The sequence below is a fragment of the Ovis canadensis genome, chromosome 14, assembly GCF_042477335.2.
Source record: "Ovis canadensis isolate MfBH-ARS-UI-01 breed Bighorn chromosome 14, ARS-UI_OviCan_v2, whole genome shotgun sequence".
Lineage (NCBI taxonomy): Eukaryota > Metazoa > Chordata > Mammalia > Artiodactyla > Bovidae > Ovis > Ovis canadensis.
This window is the reverse complement of record NC_091258.1, coordinates 75,043,254-75,060,930: the sequence shown is the minus strand read 5'-3', so window position 1 is coordinate 75,060,930 and position 17,677 is coordinate 75,043,254. Positions and strand designations below refer to the sequence as shown.

The 17,677-nt window shown below is 42.8% G+C and overlaps 1 protein-coding gene across 1 annotated transcript in view; it reads left to right on the top strand.

The window, feature by feature from the left end:
• LOC138419632 (zinc finger protein 721-like) overlaps window positions 1-17,677 on the top strand; it is a 92,883-nt gene that overhangs the window by 19,063 nt on the left and 56,143 nt on the right. Inside the window, 1 exon segment of the mRNA XM_070289304.1 lies at window positions 5,994-6,695. Coding sequence (XP_070145405.1) covers window positions 5,994-6,695 — 702 coding nt within the window.

Here is a 17,677-nt window from a genome sequence, read left to right as displayed (position 1 = left end):
ATTAGTGAGAAGTGATACCTCATTGTAATCTTGATTTGCATTTTTCTAAGATTTCAGGAGGTTGAAACTTTTTCACTATTATTTTTTTAAGAAATGTAAAACTGACCTTTCAAGAGTAGCCTCTTGGTGTTCTGCCCTGTTTTGATTCTTTTTCCAGGCCCTACCTGAGGATATTTGCTGAGGACAGATTTTTTTCCTTCTTTACCCCTAGCCTGGTGAGTATTGACTCCCCAGAAACAGATGTTTTTCAGTAACCAAAAGTGGCCACAAGTTAGCAGCATTTTTTCACGCTTCGCTGTTTTGTCTGTTTGTTTTGGCTAATTTAATTTTTATTTTCTATTGAAGTAGGGTTAGGTTCACAGGAACTTGATTCAGTTATACATAGACCTATATCTTTTCCTTTTCAGGGTTTGTCCCATGTAGGATCTTTCATTTTGTTCAGTAGACTTCCCTGTGCTATTTAGTAGGCCCTTTTGGATTATCTAGCTGATAATAAGTCATAAGTATGTGCTAATCTCAACCTCTTAATGTCTCCCTCCCCCTACCTTCTTTTAAATAATCACAACTTGGTTTTCTAAGTCTGTGAGTCTGTTTCTATTTATGAATTCATTCATTTCTATAAATTTATAGATTACACCTGTAAGTAATATGATATTTCTGTTCCCCTTTCTGACTGACTTACCTTAGTATGGTAAATCTTGGTCTATCCATGGTGTTGACAATGGTACTTTTTCTCTCTTTTTGATGCCTGAGTGTACCCAATGTGTAGGTGGACCAGTGACTCTTCATTTCTCTATTGATGGACACTGTAATTGATGCTCTGTCTTAAATATTGTCAATAGTGCTGCCCTGAAAATAAGGAAGTATTATTTTAAATTATTATTTTCTCCGGATCTAAGGCAAGAGGTACCGAGCTTGCAGGTACAGGTGGTAACTATATTTAGTGATTTAAGGAATGCCTATACTGTTTTCCTTCGTGGCTACACCCACCTATTTACAGCCCCGCCCACAGTGTAGGGGGATTCCCTGTTTCCCTCACCCTCGACAGCACTTAATCTTTGTAGATCTTTTCAAAGATGGCCATTCTGAGGGATGTGAACTGATAACTTGTTCCGGGGAAGTTTCTGCCCTAAACCCTCCCCTCCTGAGAGGTCTCAGCTGTGCTGAGTGTGACAGCTGAAGCTCAGGGCTTCTGAGTGTGGGTCTTGGGGAAGAAGCATCGGAACAAACACGGAACTTGTTGAAGACTCATTTCATGGTTCCACCTCAGACCTGCAGATTCATAACCTCTTCCAGTGGGGCTCTGACCTCATGGGATTGTATATACTGACATAGTTCAGAAACAATCTTTAAAGTGAAGTGAAAGTTGCTCAGTTGTGTTCAACTCTTTGTGACCCCAGGGACTATACAGTCCATGGAATTCTCCAGGCCAGAATACTGGAGTGGGAAGCCATTCCCTTCTCCAGGGAATCTTCCCAAGCCAAGGATCGAAGCCAGGTGTCCCACATTGCAGGCAGATTCTTTACCAGCTGAGCCATCAGGGAAGCCAAAACAATCTTTAGCCAAGTGGTTTCCATCTGATTCTCATCAGGATCATGTGACCAGTGTCAGGCAGTGACCTCCCCGGTGCCCACCTCACAGAGTTCTGTGTTGGTCCTGTGGGAGCATCCGTGTAGTGTGTAGGAAGTGCTCCAGGGGATTCTAAGGGGTGGCCCAGATTAAGGACGCGGCTCCTGGTCCATTTTTGAGAGGGGAGGCCCGGATTAAGGACACGGCTCCTGGTCTGTTTTTGAGAGCTGAGGCCCGGCTTCAGTCCGCAGAGAGGCAGCAAGTTCTGCTCTTCGTGGGCTTTAAAGGGGCAAGTCAGTGCAGCCCACACACCCCGTGTTAGCAGAATTTGGGGGGATTTATATGAAGAAAGAAGTGTAGACAACAACAATTCCTAGATTGGTCTCCACGGAGGAGCTGATTGTCCCGGATCTCTCCTGAGACGAAAGACAGGAGAGGTTGGCCTTTCTCCCTTTTCAAGGCCCTTCTGCCTGTGGGGGTGTTAGGAGCAGGCGAAGGAGCTGTGCTGACGCCTCTGAAGGTGTAATCTCATGATGCTGAGGTGATTCTTACCCATAACCTTGAGGAGAAAACGACCCAAGGCAGGAGGAAAAAGAGGAGGAAATGGCAGCTTCTCAGGTAAATGCCCTGATCCAGATCCAGGTGAGAAGCTGTGTCTGCTTTTTCTTCCTTAAACACCCTGGATTGAAAACATACACATTTTAAATTCTCTGTTTCTGATATTCTTGCCTGGTGAGGTGGTTTTCAGCTATTAAATACTGTTTCTTCTTTTATTTGTATGAGTCACAATGAGGCTGTTCTCTCTCCATGAGCCTCTTCTCCTTGTCTGCCTCCAGGCTCCCTACAGGCCATGAAGCATTCCCAGTATGAATTAACAGCTTTCACTTATTCAAAATATTCCCTTTCGGAAAGATCAACAAGGGAAGGCATCAATATCCAAAATTCCCCTTGGGATGGGGCGGAGTGTTGGGATCTTAGTGAATAACAGGAAAGTGGAGTCATTTCCTTATATCTGGATACAACTTCAGCTCTTTAGAGGAAGATTAAGAAAATGCACATATAAACAGCATGACCTTGACTAGGTCCAGCTAGTCAAAGCTATAGTTTTTCCAGTAGTCATGTGATGCATGTAACAGCTGGACTGTAAAGAAAACTATAAGCCAAAGAATCGATGTTTTTGAGCTGTGGTGTTGGAGAAAACTCTTAAGAGTCCCTTGGACTGCAAGGAGATCCAACCAGTCAATCCTAAAGGAAATCAACCCTGAACATTCATTGGAAGGACTGATGCTGAAGCTTCAATACTTTAGCCACCTGATGCTGACTCACTGGAAAAGACCCTCATGTTGGGAAAGATTGAAGGTAGGAGGAGAAGGGGATAAATGACAGAGGATGATTGGATGGCATCACTGACTCAATGGACATGAGTTTGAGCAAGTTCCAGGAACTGGTGATGGACAGGGAAGCCTGGCTTGCTGCAGTCCATGGGGTCACAAAGAGTTGGATACAGCTGAGTGACTAAACTGAACAGTAAACCTTAGTGGTCTAGAATTCCTTAGAGACTTCTGAAAAAAATCAGAGTAGTCTCTACATGGTAAGAAAGGTTTGCTGTTTAAATGCACTATCAGGGATACAGAACAGGGAAGTTACATATGGCGTAAGAATGCATAAAACTGAAATTTTTTCAAGATACATTGAGATTTCCTTATTTTTGCCGAAAATACCTGAGCAGTGACACCCATGTGTCTTCCTGAGCTTTTCTCTCACCTGACACCAGCTTATCCCATTACACCTGATGGTCACCAATTCGGGTGTTTTCTGCTAGATTCCCACACCATCAAGTTCCTTTTTTTTTTTTCTGTTTATCTTTAATAAAATCTTGGAAAGACGTAGTAAGGGAGGTGCACAATCCAACAAAGTTAAGGTGGAAACTCCGTTTTCCTCCTAGTGTCTCTTTGCTGCTAGTTGGCTTTGAAATATGAGCACTCAGTTGTAAGGAGAGGCTTTCATCAGTCAAGTCAGACACTTTTCCCTTATGGGTTATTACAAATATTGAAAACAGTTCCCTGTGCTATGCAGCATGTCCTTGTTGGTTATTTTTGTATATACTAGAGTATATATGTTAAACCTAAAGTCCTAATTATGTTCATTTTTCTAATGAGCAGGTCCCCTTTGGAGTAAAGGAAGAATCCTGGTGCTAGGTGTGAATGAATGAAGTAGATGATACAGGTGAGAGATCCAAAGACCACAGAGGAAGCCAGATTTGTTCAGATAGTTCGGGGAGATTGGCTTCACTCGAAGGATTTTTGAGAAGCCTGGGTTTATTTCTGTCAAAGAGGGACATGACGCCCCATTCTGTGCTCTTAAATCCTCCATGTGTTCTTCAGCTCCAGTGGTTTGCCCTCACATTCACTGAGAGCCAAAACCTTCCTCCTGGTCTATGGGGACCTGCATACTCTCGCTGCTTTGGGGGACCTAGGAAAAGCTGCTAACAGTTCTGACAAACTCTGCCTTAAAACCTTTCCAAATTTCCGTCTCTGCCTCAAGTCAGGAAAGTGTGAGGAGAGTTGTGGAGATCCTGGGATTAGTTGACAAACTTCCAGAAGTACTGGGAACAGATATATGCTTCCTGCTTTCTGATTTCCAATGGAAACTTCAAACATGGCTCTCCGAAGTTCAGATTCAGTCCCTGAAATCATAAAATGTAATCCCCAATTTCTACCTCCCAATTTTTTCTTCTATGAACAAATTTTAGACATTTTAAGTGCATTTACCCCAACTCATCAATGTTAAAACCATTTAATACATATATTAACTTACAGAATTTTTTTTTACTGTTCTTTTCCTTTGTATTGAAGTATAGCTGATTAACAATGTTGTGAGTTTCAGGTGGGCAGCAGAGCGACTCAGCCATCCATACACATATATCCATTCTCCCGCAGATTCCCCTCCCATCCAGGCTGCCACATGACATTGAACAAGTACAAAGGGACCTTGTTTGGTATCCATTGTAAATAGAGCAGTGTGTACATGCCGATCTCTTATGGAGAACTGATATTAGTTTTTCTTGAAATATTGCTGGAATTTTCCAGTGAATTCATCTAAAAATCCAGGGATTTTATAAGTACTTTTTAGTCTTATTAATAGCTGTAGATATGTTGTAATTTTTTAATTCACTCATGCAAACATCTAAGGGGTTCTATGTTTCTATAAATTGAAACTTTCTTTGAGGTATTCAACTTTTTGGTGTAGTATAGTTCATAGAAGCCTGATAGAAATACTTCTTGTTCCATGTAACACATATAATGCCATTAGTTTTTACTTCTGATCTTCCTTGCATCTCATCTCTTATTAATCTAGCTAAGGGTTTGTCAATATTGCATACAATTATAAAGCATATTCACTCAAAGTACTAAGTGGGATCTCGGTTATTTGTTATCTTTCAGCGATATTGTCTCAGGACATCCAGGGTTTGTTCCCAAAGAAGCCGTACATAAAAGATTCATGTGTGATGTGCTGGGAAGTTCTGAGATCTCTCAGCTTGGAAATTTGTACTTAATGAAAGACTGGGAAAGTTAAGGGGGCCTGTGATGTGCAAAAAGGATATTATTTTAGATGTAACCACATCGGGACAGTTATTCATGATGAAAATATGATTGCCAAAAGAAATTGAGGATGTGTGTCAAACTAGTAAAAATTCTATTTGAAGTCAGTAAGTCTGGCAGAAAAATGTTTTTTTTTTTAGCAAGGACCCACATGACTTAAAAAAAACACACGTATTCTCTGATGTGAAATTTGAAAAACATGGAAAGTCATCTAGTTTATGCTACAAATAATCACTCAAGCCAGTATGAACATAGGTTTGAGTTAAACAGTCAGTCATACATGTCTGAAAGTCAGGGATTTGAAAGTGAAGGAGGAAAATCTCACTATAATCAATTTGAGAGATCCTTTCATGAGGGCTCATTACTTTTCCACCAACAAACATTTTCTCCCTATTCCAATATCTGTTATGTCGGTAATAATGAGACAGTCTTTATCCAGCCACCTTCATTCAATGGGTGTCATAGTACAGATAATGCAGAACAACCTTCCATGTGTAATCCAACGAGTGAGGCCTTAAGCGAGAGCTCCATCTTCAGTTATTACAACAGTATTTATGATGGAGCCACAATCTACCCATGCCTTGAACCTGGGAATCTCTTTGACCAAGATGGTCTCATGAATCATCAGAGAACTCAATGTTCAGAGAACCATGATGAAAGGGATGAATGTAGAAATGTCTTTTATCAAAGCTCAAATCTTATTGCAGATAGGAACGACCATAATGAAGAAAATAACTACAGAATTAGTAAATGCGGTCAAGTTTCTAACCAGTCATCACAACTTACTCAATATCTGAGTATTCATACTAAGGAGGGACACTGCAAGTGGAATAAATGTGGGAAAGTCTTTCCTCAATTATCAAATCTAAACAGACACAGGAAAACCCACACAGGAGGGAAACCTAACCAATGCACAGAATGTGGCAAAACCTTTAGCAAGCCCTCCAATCTTACTCAACATCTCACAGTTCATACTGCAGAGAAGACTTGCAAGTGTACAGAATGTGGCAAAGCCTTTACTCGCAGTTCAGACCTTAATCGACATAGGCGAATCCCTACTGGGGAAAAACCATATAAATGTCAGAATTGTGGGAAAGCCTTTAACCAAAGTACGGTACTTACTCAACATCAACGAATCCATACTGGAGAGAAACCACACAAGTGTAAAGAGTGTGGCAAAACTTTTATCAGTTGCTCAAGACTTACTCAGCAACAAAGAAGTCATACTGGGGAGAAACTATACAACTGTACAGAATGTGGCAAAGCCTTTACCAGGCGTTCACATGTTACTCAACATCAGCTAATTCATACAGGAGAGAAGCCTCATAAATGTACAGAATGTGGCAAAGCCTTTAATCAGACTTCAAACCTTAATAAACATAGGCGAATTCATACTGGGGAGAAACCATACACATATGAAGAATATGACAAAGCTTTTAATTGCTACTCAAACCTTACTCATCATAAAATAATTCATAGCACCAAATAGTCTTACAAATATAAATAATGTGACAAAGCCTTGGAGCGAGCCATCACCTCACTCAGCATCAGAGAGCATGTGCTGGAGAGAGCCCCTACAAATGTAATCAGTGATGAAAGAGGTTTGTCCTAAGCATACACATCAGGAAACAACAGAGAGTTCATACTGGGAAGGACGTTGAATGCTGTAAGAAATGTACGAAATGAATTTAAAAACTCAGGTCTAAATAAATACAGAGAATTCATAATAGATAGCATTCAGTCATTGAGCCTTTTCTGGTATTACTTAAAATCAGGATATTATAGAAAATAATCCAAAGTTAAAACACTTAGAAAAATTATTTGTTACTGCGGATCATAGGATCAAGGTGAGAGATGTTTGACAGTAAAATTATCATTGTATCCTTATTTATATTGACATTATGTGAAAGTGAAATTTAAGTCTCAAAATACTACATGCCAAACCTTTGTTTCTAGTGTGTATGTGAGCTAATTTTCTTTTTTTAACTAATATTCTTGACCTTTCCTGCCTCAAAGTTAAGTGAAGCCCTTCTCCATTAGGTAGAAATAGTTTTATCTACCTTTCTATGGAATATCAAGGACCTTGAAATGTGAAATGTACAATGAAAGTCTAAATGGAGGTGATGATTGTCATTGTTTAAAATATACCTCTATGTCACCATTAGGCAAGTGTTCAGAAAATAATTCTTTGTATTAAAGTAAGACAGAGGGTCATTCTAAATTTTAAATAGTGGTGCCTATGGTTCTTTATGGATATAAAGATGGCAGTTCACTGAAATCCCCATGTATAACAGCAATAACTAGAAGTCATAAATTTTACTTGACATAGTAGCAATCAGGAAATCTTACACCTAAGAAAAGTATATGTAATGTTTCCCTGAAGGGTTACTTAATTAATCTACATCTTTGTTTACTAAGTAATTGCTCTCTGTAAACCATAAATATCTTGTTTCTCTGATCAGTATATCAGGAGAACAAGAATGTTTCTGAATACTTGTAATCTGTATTTTGATCAAAGATCATAAACTTTGGAAAGTTTTATTTAGCTTATGTGTAAACTTCCTATATGTTAGTTAATAAAATGGAATGGCTTTTAATATATTAAACTTCATGTATTATTGATGAAGTGTTCTCATTGGTACAGGCTTCTCAGGTGGTTCAATGGTAAAGAATCTGCCTGCCAATGCAGGGGTCACAGAAGGTGTAGGTTCCATCCCTGGGTCAGAAAGATCCCCTGGAGAAGGAAATGGCAACCAGCTCCAGTATTTTTGCCTGGAGAATCCCATGGACAGAGGAGTATTATGGGCTACAGTCCATGGTTGCAGAGTCAGACACGACTAAGCACATACACATGTATTCCTCCACCAACGTAAAGATTAATACCAACATTATCATCTCCCAGGTTTTTTTAAGTTGTCAATAACTGATGGTGAATATCCAGCCTGGCATTTTGCATGATGTATTCTGCATATAAGTTAAATTAGCAGGGTGACAATATACAGCCTTGATGTATTCCTTTTCCAAATTGGAACCAGTCTGTTTTTCCATGTCCAGTTTTAACTGCTGCTTCTTGACCTGTATACAGATTTCTCAGGAGGTACCTCTCAGGAGGTAGATTTCTAAGATGATCTGGTAATCTCATCTCTTTAAAAAAGTTTCCACAGTTTGTTGTGATCCACACAGTCAAAGGCTTTGGCATAGTCAATAATGCAGAAGTAGATGTTTTTCTGGAACTCTTTCGCTTCTTTGATGATCCAGCAGATTTGGGCAATTTGATCTCTGGTTCTTCTGCCTTTTCTAAATTCAGCTTGAAAATCTGGAAGTACACGGTTCACGTACTATTGAAGCCTGGTTTGGAAAATTCTAAGCATTACTTTGCTAGCGTGTGAGTTAAGTGTAATTGTGTGGTAGTTTGAACATCCTTTGGCATTGCCTTTCTTTGGGATTGGAATGAAAACTGACTTTTTCCAGTCCTGTGGCCACTGCTGAGTTTTCCAAATTTGCTGGCATAATGAGTGCATCACTTTAATAGCATCATCTTTTAGGATTTGAAATAGTTCAGCTGGAATTCCATCACCTCCACTAGCTTTGTTCGTAGTGATGCTTCCAAAGCATCTGGATGAAACCCAAGCTGGAATCAAGATTGCTGGGAGAAATCAATAACCTCAGATGTCCGGATGACACCACCCTTATGGCAGAACGTGAAGAACTAAAGAGCCTCTTGATGAAAGTGGAAGAGGAGAATGAAAAAGTTGGCTTAAAACTCAATATTAAGAAAACTAAGATCATGACATCTGGTCCCATTTAGTCAGTTCAATTCAGTTCAGTTCAGTCGCTCAGTCATGTCCAACTCTTTGTGACCCCATGGATCACAGCATGCCAGGCCTCCCTGTCCATCACCAACTCCTGGAGTTCACTCAGATCATGTCCATCGAGTCAGTGATGCCAGTCCCATTACTTCTTGGCAAATAGATGGGAAAACAATGGAAACAATGAGAGACTTTATTTTGGGGGGCTCCAAAATCACTGCAGATGGTGACTAGCCATGAAATTAAAAGACGCTTGCTCCTTGGAAGAAAAGCTATGACCAACCTAGACAGCATATTAAAAAGCAGAGACATTACTTTGCCAAAGAAGGTCTGTCTAGTCAGTTATATTTTTTTCAGTAGTCATGTATGAATGTGAGAGTTGGACTATAACGAAAGCTGAGTGCCGAAGAATTGATGTTTTTGAACTGTGGTGTTGGAGAAGACTCTTGAGAGTCCCTTGGACTGCAAGAAGATCCAACCAGTCCATCCTAAAAGAAATCAGTCCTGAATATTCATTGGAAGGACTGATGCTGAAGCTTAAACTCCAATACTTTGGCCACCTAATGCGAAGAACCAACTTATTTGAAAAGACCCTGGTACTAGGAAAGACTGAAGGCAGGAGCAGAAGCAGAAGAAAGAGGATGAGATGGTTGGATGGCATCACCGACTCAATGGACATGAGTCTGAGTAAGCTCCAGGAGTTGGTGATGGACAGGGAAGTCTAGCGTGCTGCAGTCCATGGGGTAACAAAGAGTCGGACATGACTGAACAACTGAACTGAACTGATTGACAGATGGTGAATATAAAGTATCTGTAATAACACAGTAGGATGATATCTCATGGGGCTTCCCAGATAGCATTAGTGGTAAAGAATCTGCCTGCCAATGCAGGAGACATAAGAGATGCTGGTTTGATCCCTGAGTACAGAAGATCCCCTGGAGGAGGGCAGGGCAATCCACTGCAGTATTGTTCTGTAGAGAATCCCATGGACAGAGGAGCCGGGATGGCTGCACTCCATGGGGTTGCAAAGAGTCACACACAACTGAAACAACTTAGCATGCACATAGAATGACATCTCATAGTAATTCCCTTTTTCTACTGGCCATAACCCTCAAATAACTTGAGATCATATTTTTCAGTGTGTCATTTCCTCATTTTTAACTACTGGGACATTATGCTGATTACTGTATGGATTGCATAGGAGTATTGATGAGAGTTACCTTCACTGCTCCATGATATTGCTGCCTTGGCATCATTTGTGTAGACTGGTAGCCCACGGGTGCCTTGCTTTGACACCAGTTATCCTCATAAGCACATGCACTAGATAACAGCCTGAAAATTCATAAGCAAATGTAAATTCCTCATAGGTCTTCCCCAGCAGCCCTGGTAACCAGCAGTCTTCCTAAATCCCAGGCCCTTCTATTTTTAATTATTCATTTATTTATGTCTGGCTGCACTGGGTCTTTGTTGCTGTGTGGGCTTTTCTCTAGTTGTGGCGCACAGGCTTAGCTGCTCTGCGGGCCAGTGGGATCTTCCCAGGCCAGGGATGGAACCCGCGTCCCCTGCACTGGCAGGGGGATTCTTAGCCACAAGGAAAGTCATTAGTTCTTGGTGAGAATACTTCGTGTTCTACAGGGAGCCTTGATGAAGACAGACACCTGAGAAAAGATTGTGGGATGTGAGGGAGAAACATTCGAAAGCTCTGATCTTGACCATCATCAGAATAAAAGGGGAAAAAATTTAGCAGTTGAAAACCACGTCAATAGGCAACATCAGACATAGAGAATGAAAGGTTTGTAAACTGTTAATCCAGGGCATTTCAGGAGGAAAAGCAGACATAGCCTATGACCCAGAACAGGACATTTACCTGAGGAGCTGCCATTTCCTCCTCTTTTCCTCCTGCCCTGGGTCGTTTTCTCCTCAAGGTCATGGGAAGGATCACCTCAGCATCGTGAGAGAACCCCTTCCAAGGCGTCAGCCCAGCGCTTCGCCTGCTCGCAACACGCCCACAGGCAGAGGAGCTTGAAAAGCTGAGAGGGCCCAGCTCTCCTGCCCTTCGTCTCAGGACGATCAGCTCCTCCCGGAGACGCACGTCAAGTTCTCCTTTGCTATCCACACGGTGTTCTCTCCCCGGATTCTGCCAGCACGGGACAGGTGAGCGGCACTGACGTCCCCCTCCCGACCCCAGAACAGCAGACCCCGCCGCCCCTCCCGGCCTGAAGCTGGCTCTGAGCTCTCACAGACGCGCCCGAAGCCCCGTGTTCAGCCCGGCCTCCCCTGGAGCAGGAAGACAAGCGGCGCCGATGCTCCTCCAGGGCCAGGGGCCGGAGTTTGCGAGGAGGATCCTCCTGGGACCCCAGACAAGAACCGCTTGCCTAAAGATTTTTTTTTCTGCAGCTTTATAGTGGATACAAACCCTCCCCAGTCGAAGAAGTTATGAATTAGCCAGTTTGAGGGGAACCCGTGAAACGACACGTTGAACAAGCCCCCGGTGGGTGCTGGCGCTGCTCCTGTAGCATCTGTCTTCCGTGGCACTGAGCTGGAGCCATCCCACACAGCACACCTGGGAGCCCTGAGCCGGTGAGGGCGCGGGGCTAGAACCTCTGAAAACACCGGCTCCGGCCGCCTGATGCCCCGGGGAAGGGCTCCTCCTGGGGGAGGCCCTCCGTGGCCTGCAGCTGCGCTTAGGGAAGGGGAGGCGGGAGGCGAGTGGTCCACAAAGTCACATGATGCCCTTGATGGGGTATGAGGCTCTGCTCTCCCAGATCTTCCCAAAGTTACCCTGAGTCCTTGGGTCCTGTCTCCCCCTCGCCTCCCTGGGGCCACGTGCTTCCATGCTCAGTAGCTCAGTCGTTTCCCACTCTTTTGCGACCCCGTGGACTGTAGCCCTCCAGGCTCCTCTGCCCTTGGGATTTCCCAGGCACGAATACTGGAGTGGGTTGTCATTCCCTTCTTCAGGGGATCTTCCTGACCCAGGGATCGAACCCACGTCTCCTGGGTCTTCTACACTGGCAGACGGATTATTTACCACTGAGCCAAATGGGAAGACCCCTGGGGCCACAGGCATTCCGAAAATGATTTGCGTTTTGACTCCATCTTCAGAGACGGGGAGGCATGATTTTACGAAGGTGTTGACATCACAGCTTTCTTTGAAAATAAACCCTAGGCAGGCATGGAGGATGGATTAAAATGTATGTTGGGAAGGGACCAAAGCCTCTGGACATGAACCATAAATGTGTATTTGAAATTGAAAGTGAAGTCGCTCAGTCATGTCCAACTCTTTGCGACCCCATGGACTGTGGCCTGCCAGGCTCCTCTGCCCATGCAGTTTTCCAGACAAGAACATTGGAATGGGTATCATTTCTTTGTACAGGGTATCTTCCTAACCTACCGATGGAACCTGCCCGTCTTGCATCTCCTGCACTGCTGCTGCTGCTGCTAAGTCGCTTCAGTTGTGTCCAACTCTGTGCGACCCCAGAGATGGCAGCCCACCAGGCTCCCCCATCCCTGGGATTCTCTAGGCAGGAATACTGTAGTGAGTTGCCATTTCCTTCTCCAATGCATGAAAGTGAAAATTCAAAGTGAAGTCACATAGTCGTGTCCAAGTCTTAGTGACCCCATGGACTGCAGCCTACAAGGCTCCTGCATCCATGGGATTTTCCAGGCAAGAGTACTGGAATGGGGTGCCATTGCCTTCTCCACTCCTGCCCTGGCGGGTGGATTTTTTTTTTTTTTTCTTATGACTAGTGTCACTTAGGAAGTGTTTGCACACTATGAGTCTGGGCTAATGTATAGCAACGTGTGTCCATCGTGACAGTTTTACACAGATTATTTCATGGTTCTGGAAGTACTCTAGATCAGGATATTTATAGCCTGAACTTTGCAACCCCTGGGAAACAGTGACTATAATATCAAAAAACTTAATATCAAACAAACTGCACAATCAAAAAATGGGCAGAACACCTCATTTCTCCAGACATTTAGGTGGCCACTAGGTACATCAAAGATGCTCAACATCACTAATTATTAGATAATTGCAAATCAAAACTACAATAATAGCACATTCCACATCAGTCAGAATGATCACTATCAAAGGGCCTGCAAATAGTATCAGAAATGCTGAGTGGTGGTGGTGGTTTAGTCACTAAGTTGTGTCCTACCCTTGTGACCCCATGGACTGTAGCCCACCAGTCTCCTCTGTCCATGGGATTCTCCAGGCAACAATACTGGAGTGGGTTGCCATTTCCTCCTCCAGGGGATCTTCCTGACCCAGGGATCGAACCTGGGTCTCCTGCATTGCAGACAGATTCTTTATTGACTGAGCTATGAAAAAAGCCTAGAGAGGGTGTGGAAAAAAGGGAACCATCCCACAGTGTTCATGTGAATGTAAACTGCTACAATCACTAAAGATAGCAGGATGGACGTTCCTTAAAAAACTAAAACTTAAAACAGTATCAGTTCAGTTCAGTTGCTCAGTTGTGTCCTACTCTTTGCGACCCCATGAACCGCAGCATGTCAGGCCTCCCTGTCCATCACCAACTTCCGCAGTCCACACAAACCCATGTCCATTGAGTCAGTGATGCCATCCAACCATCTCCTCCTCTGTCGTCCCCTTCTCCTCCTGCCCTCAATCTTTCCCAGCATCAGACTCATTTGAAATGAGTCAGCTCTTCACATCAGGTGGCCAAAATACTGGAGTTTCAGCTTCAACATCAGTCCTACCAATGAACACCCAGGACTGATCTCCTTTAGGATGGAATGGTTGGATCTCTTTGAGTAGGTACTCTCAAGAGTCTTCTCCAACACCACAGTTCAAAAGCATCAATTCTTTGGCACTCAGCTTTCTTTATAGTCCAGCTCTCACAACCATACATGACTACTGGAAAAACCATAACCTTGACTAGATGGACCTTTGTTGACGACATAATGTCTCTGCTTCTTAATATGCTATCTAGGTTGGTCGTAACTTTCCTTCCAAGGAGTAAGCATCTTTTAATTTCATGGCTGCAATCACCATCCGCAATGATTTGGATCTCAGAAAAATAAAGTCAGCAACTGTTTCCAGTTTCCCCATCTATTTGCCATGAAGTGATGGAACCAGATGCCATGATTTTAGTTTTCTGAATGTTGAGCTTTAAGCCAACTTTTTCACTCTCCTCTTTCACTTTCATCAAGAGGCTCTGTAGTTCTTCACTTTCTGCCATAGGATGGCATCATCTGCATATCTGAGGTTATTGATATTTCTTCCAGCAATCTTGATTCCAGCTTGTGCTTCTTCCAGTCCAGCGTTTCTCATGATGTACTCTGCATAGAAGTTAAATAAACAGGGTGACAATATACAGCCTTGACGTACTCCTTTTCCTATTTGGAACCAGTCTGCTGTTCCATGTCCAGTTCTAACTGTTGCTTCCTGACCTGCATACAGGTTTCTCAAGAGGCAGGTCAGGTGGTCTGGTATTCCCATCTCTTGAAGAATTTTCCACAGTTGATTGTGATCCACACAGTCAAAGGCTTTGGCATAGTCAATAAAGCAGAAATAGATGTTTTTCTGGAACTCTCACTTTTTCCATGATCCAGCAGATGTTGGCAATTTGATCTCTGGTTCCTCTGCCTTTTCTAAATCCAGCTTGAACATCAGGAAGTTCATAGTTCACGTATTGCTGAAGCCTGGCTTAGAGAATTTTAAGCATTACTTTACTAGCATGTGAGATGAGTGCAATTGTGCAGTAGTTTGAGCACTCTTTGGCATTGCCTTTCTTTGGGATTGGAATGAAAACTGACCTTTTCCAGTCCTGTGGCCACTGCTGAGTTTTCCAAATTTGCTGGCATATTGAGTGCAGCACTTTCACAGCATCATCTTTCAGGATTTGAAATAGCTCAACTGGAATTCCATCACCTCCACTAGCTTTGTTCGTACTGATGCTTCCTAAGGCCCACTTGCTTCACATTCCAGGATATCTGGCTCTAGGTGAGCGATCACACCATCATGGTTATCTGGGTCATGCCACCTCTTCTTAATATCTTCTGCTTCTGTTAGGTCCAGACCATTTCTGTCCTTTTTTCAGCCCATCTTTGCGTGAAATATTCCCTTGGTATCTCTAATTTTCTTGAAGAGATCTCTAGTCTTTCCCATTCTATTGTTTTCCTCTATTTCTTTGCATTGATCTCTGAGGAAGGCTTTCTTATCTCTTCCTGCTCCTTGGAACTCTGCATTCAAATGGGCATATCTTTTCTTTTCTCTTTTGCTTTTCACTTCCCTTCTTTTCACAACTATTTGTAAAGCCTCCTCAGATAGCCGTTTTGCTTTGTTGCATTTTTTTTCTTGAGGATGATCTTGATTCCTGTCTCCTGTACAATGTCACAAACCTCTGTCCATAGTTCATCAGGCACTCTGTCTATCAGATCTAGTCCCTTAAATCTATTTCTCACTTCCACTCTATAGTTATAAGGGATTTGATTTAGGTCATACCTGAATGGTATAGTGGTTTTCCCCACTTTCTTCAATTTAAGTCTGAATTTGGCAATAAGGAGTTCATGATCTGAGCCACAGTCAGCTCCCGGTCTTGTTTTTGCTGACTGTAGAGAGCTTCTCCATCTTTGGCTCAAATAATATAATCAATCTGATTTCAGTGTTGACCACCTGGTGATGTCCATGTGTAGAGACTTCTCTTGTGTTGTTGGAAGAGGGGGTTTGCTATGACCGGTGTGTTCTCTTGGCAGAACTCTGTTAGGCTTTGCCCTGCTTCCTTCTGTACTCCAAGGCCAAATTTGCCTATTACTCGAGGTGTTTCTTGACTTCCTACTTTTGCATTCCAGTGCCCTATAATGAAAAGGACATCTTTTTGGGGTGTTAGTTCTAGAAGGTCTTGTAGGTCTTCATATAACTGTTCAGCTTCAGCTTCTTCAGCATTACTGGTCTGGGCATAGACTTGGATTATTGTGATATTGAGTGGTTTGCCTTGGAAATGAACAGAGATCATTCTGTCATTTTTGAGATTGCATCCAAGTACTGCATTTTGGACTCTTTTGTTGACCATGATAGCTACTCCATTTCTTCTATCTACTTGCCCACAGTAGTAGATATAATGGTCATCTGAGTTAAATTCACCCATTCCAGTCCATCTTAGTTTGGTGATTCCTGGAATGGCGGCATTCACTCTTGCCATCTCTTGTCTGACCACTTCCAATTTGCCTTGATTCATGGACCTGACATTCCAGGTTCCTATGCAATATTGCTCTTCACAGCATCAGACCTTACTTCTATCACCAGTGGCATCCACAACTGGGTATTGTTTTTGCTTTGGCTCCATCCCTTCATTCTTTCTGGAGTTATTTCTCCACTGACCTCCTGTAGCATATTGGGCACCTACCGACCTGGCAAGTTCCTCTTTCAGTAGCCTATCTTTTTGCCTTTTCATACTGTTCATGGGGTTCTCAAGGCAAGAATACTCAAGTGGTTTGCCATTCCCTTCTCCAGTGGCCCACATTCTGTCAGACCTCTCCACCATGACCCGTCCATCGTGGGTGGCCCCACGGGCATGGCTTAGTTTCGTTGAGTTAGACAAGGCTGTGGTCTGTGTGATCAGAGTGGCTAGTTGCCTGTGATTGTGGTTTCAGTCTGGTGTTCAGTTTTATGTCACCATAAAACAGTATGGTGTTTCCTTTAAAACACAGATTCCTGAAGTTTGGGGGAAATGAACTCAATGGAAAATACGTAAAATATATCTAATTTAAAAATCCGTCATTTCTCAGTTCTTAGTAAATCAAAAAGTTTGAAAGTATCAATTTTTATCTAATGCTTCTTAATTCTTCAAAAGACCATGGGTACAAATATAGACACACTCTTCATTCTTAGTTTTCTCACTGCTAATGTATACCTTCACATGTTTATATATTGCATTCAATGTATGTCAAAGCCATGGAAAGAAGCTTAAGCATAGGCAAGAAACACGTGCTCAAAAATACATAATGTCGAATTTTATGAATGTTAGTTCAGAATATTAACATGGCTTTTAATTTTAGTTCTTGGCAGTTTTTAAGGTTTGCACTTGTTAAAATGAGACTGTGGCAGTCTGTGGAATGTCTCAGTTCCACAAAGGACCACAAAGGAAATGAGGGAGGTGAGTTTATGACTCTAGGTCCTGAGAGAATTCACAGGCAGCCTTGAGGGCCCCCTGAGGGAGATCAGGCTAGAACCAGGCTGAGAAAGCTCCAGTACTTGGGGTTCAGGCCTTTATAAGGGACCCTGGATGAAGTGCTGTGGGCTCCCCTGGCTGAGCATGGATGGCTCCATTCAAACCAGAGGAGCAGGATTCTGGTGCGCTCTAAGGGTGTCATTGAAGGGGGGCCTGTGCAGTAGACCCTGGGGCTCAGGAAGACTGCTGATCTCAAGGAAGGGGGTCACCTAGTGCAGGTGCTCACAGGACTGGCTGCTGTGAGTTCAAGGACCTGCAGGCTGCCTGCTCCCCAGACAGACGCTGAGGCAGCAACAGCACGGAGCAGTTCAGGGAAACTGTCAACAATATCTGTATAATCTTTCTTATTAGAACCATCACAATGTCCCAGTAGTTACAGAGAGAGAAAAATGTACAATGTAGAAACGATGGGAAATACAGGAAATTATTTGAGGTTTAAAGGCACTAAGGAAGCTAATTTCTACAGATGCCACCCTCTGTGCTAGAAGTAGTTTATTGTTAC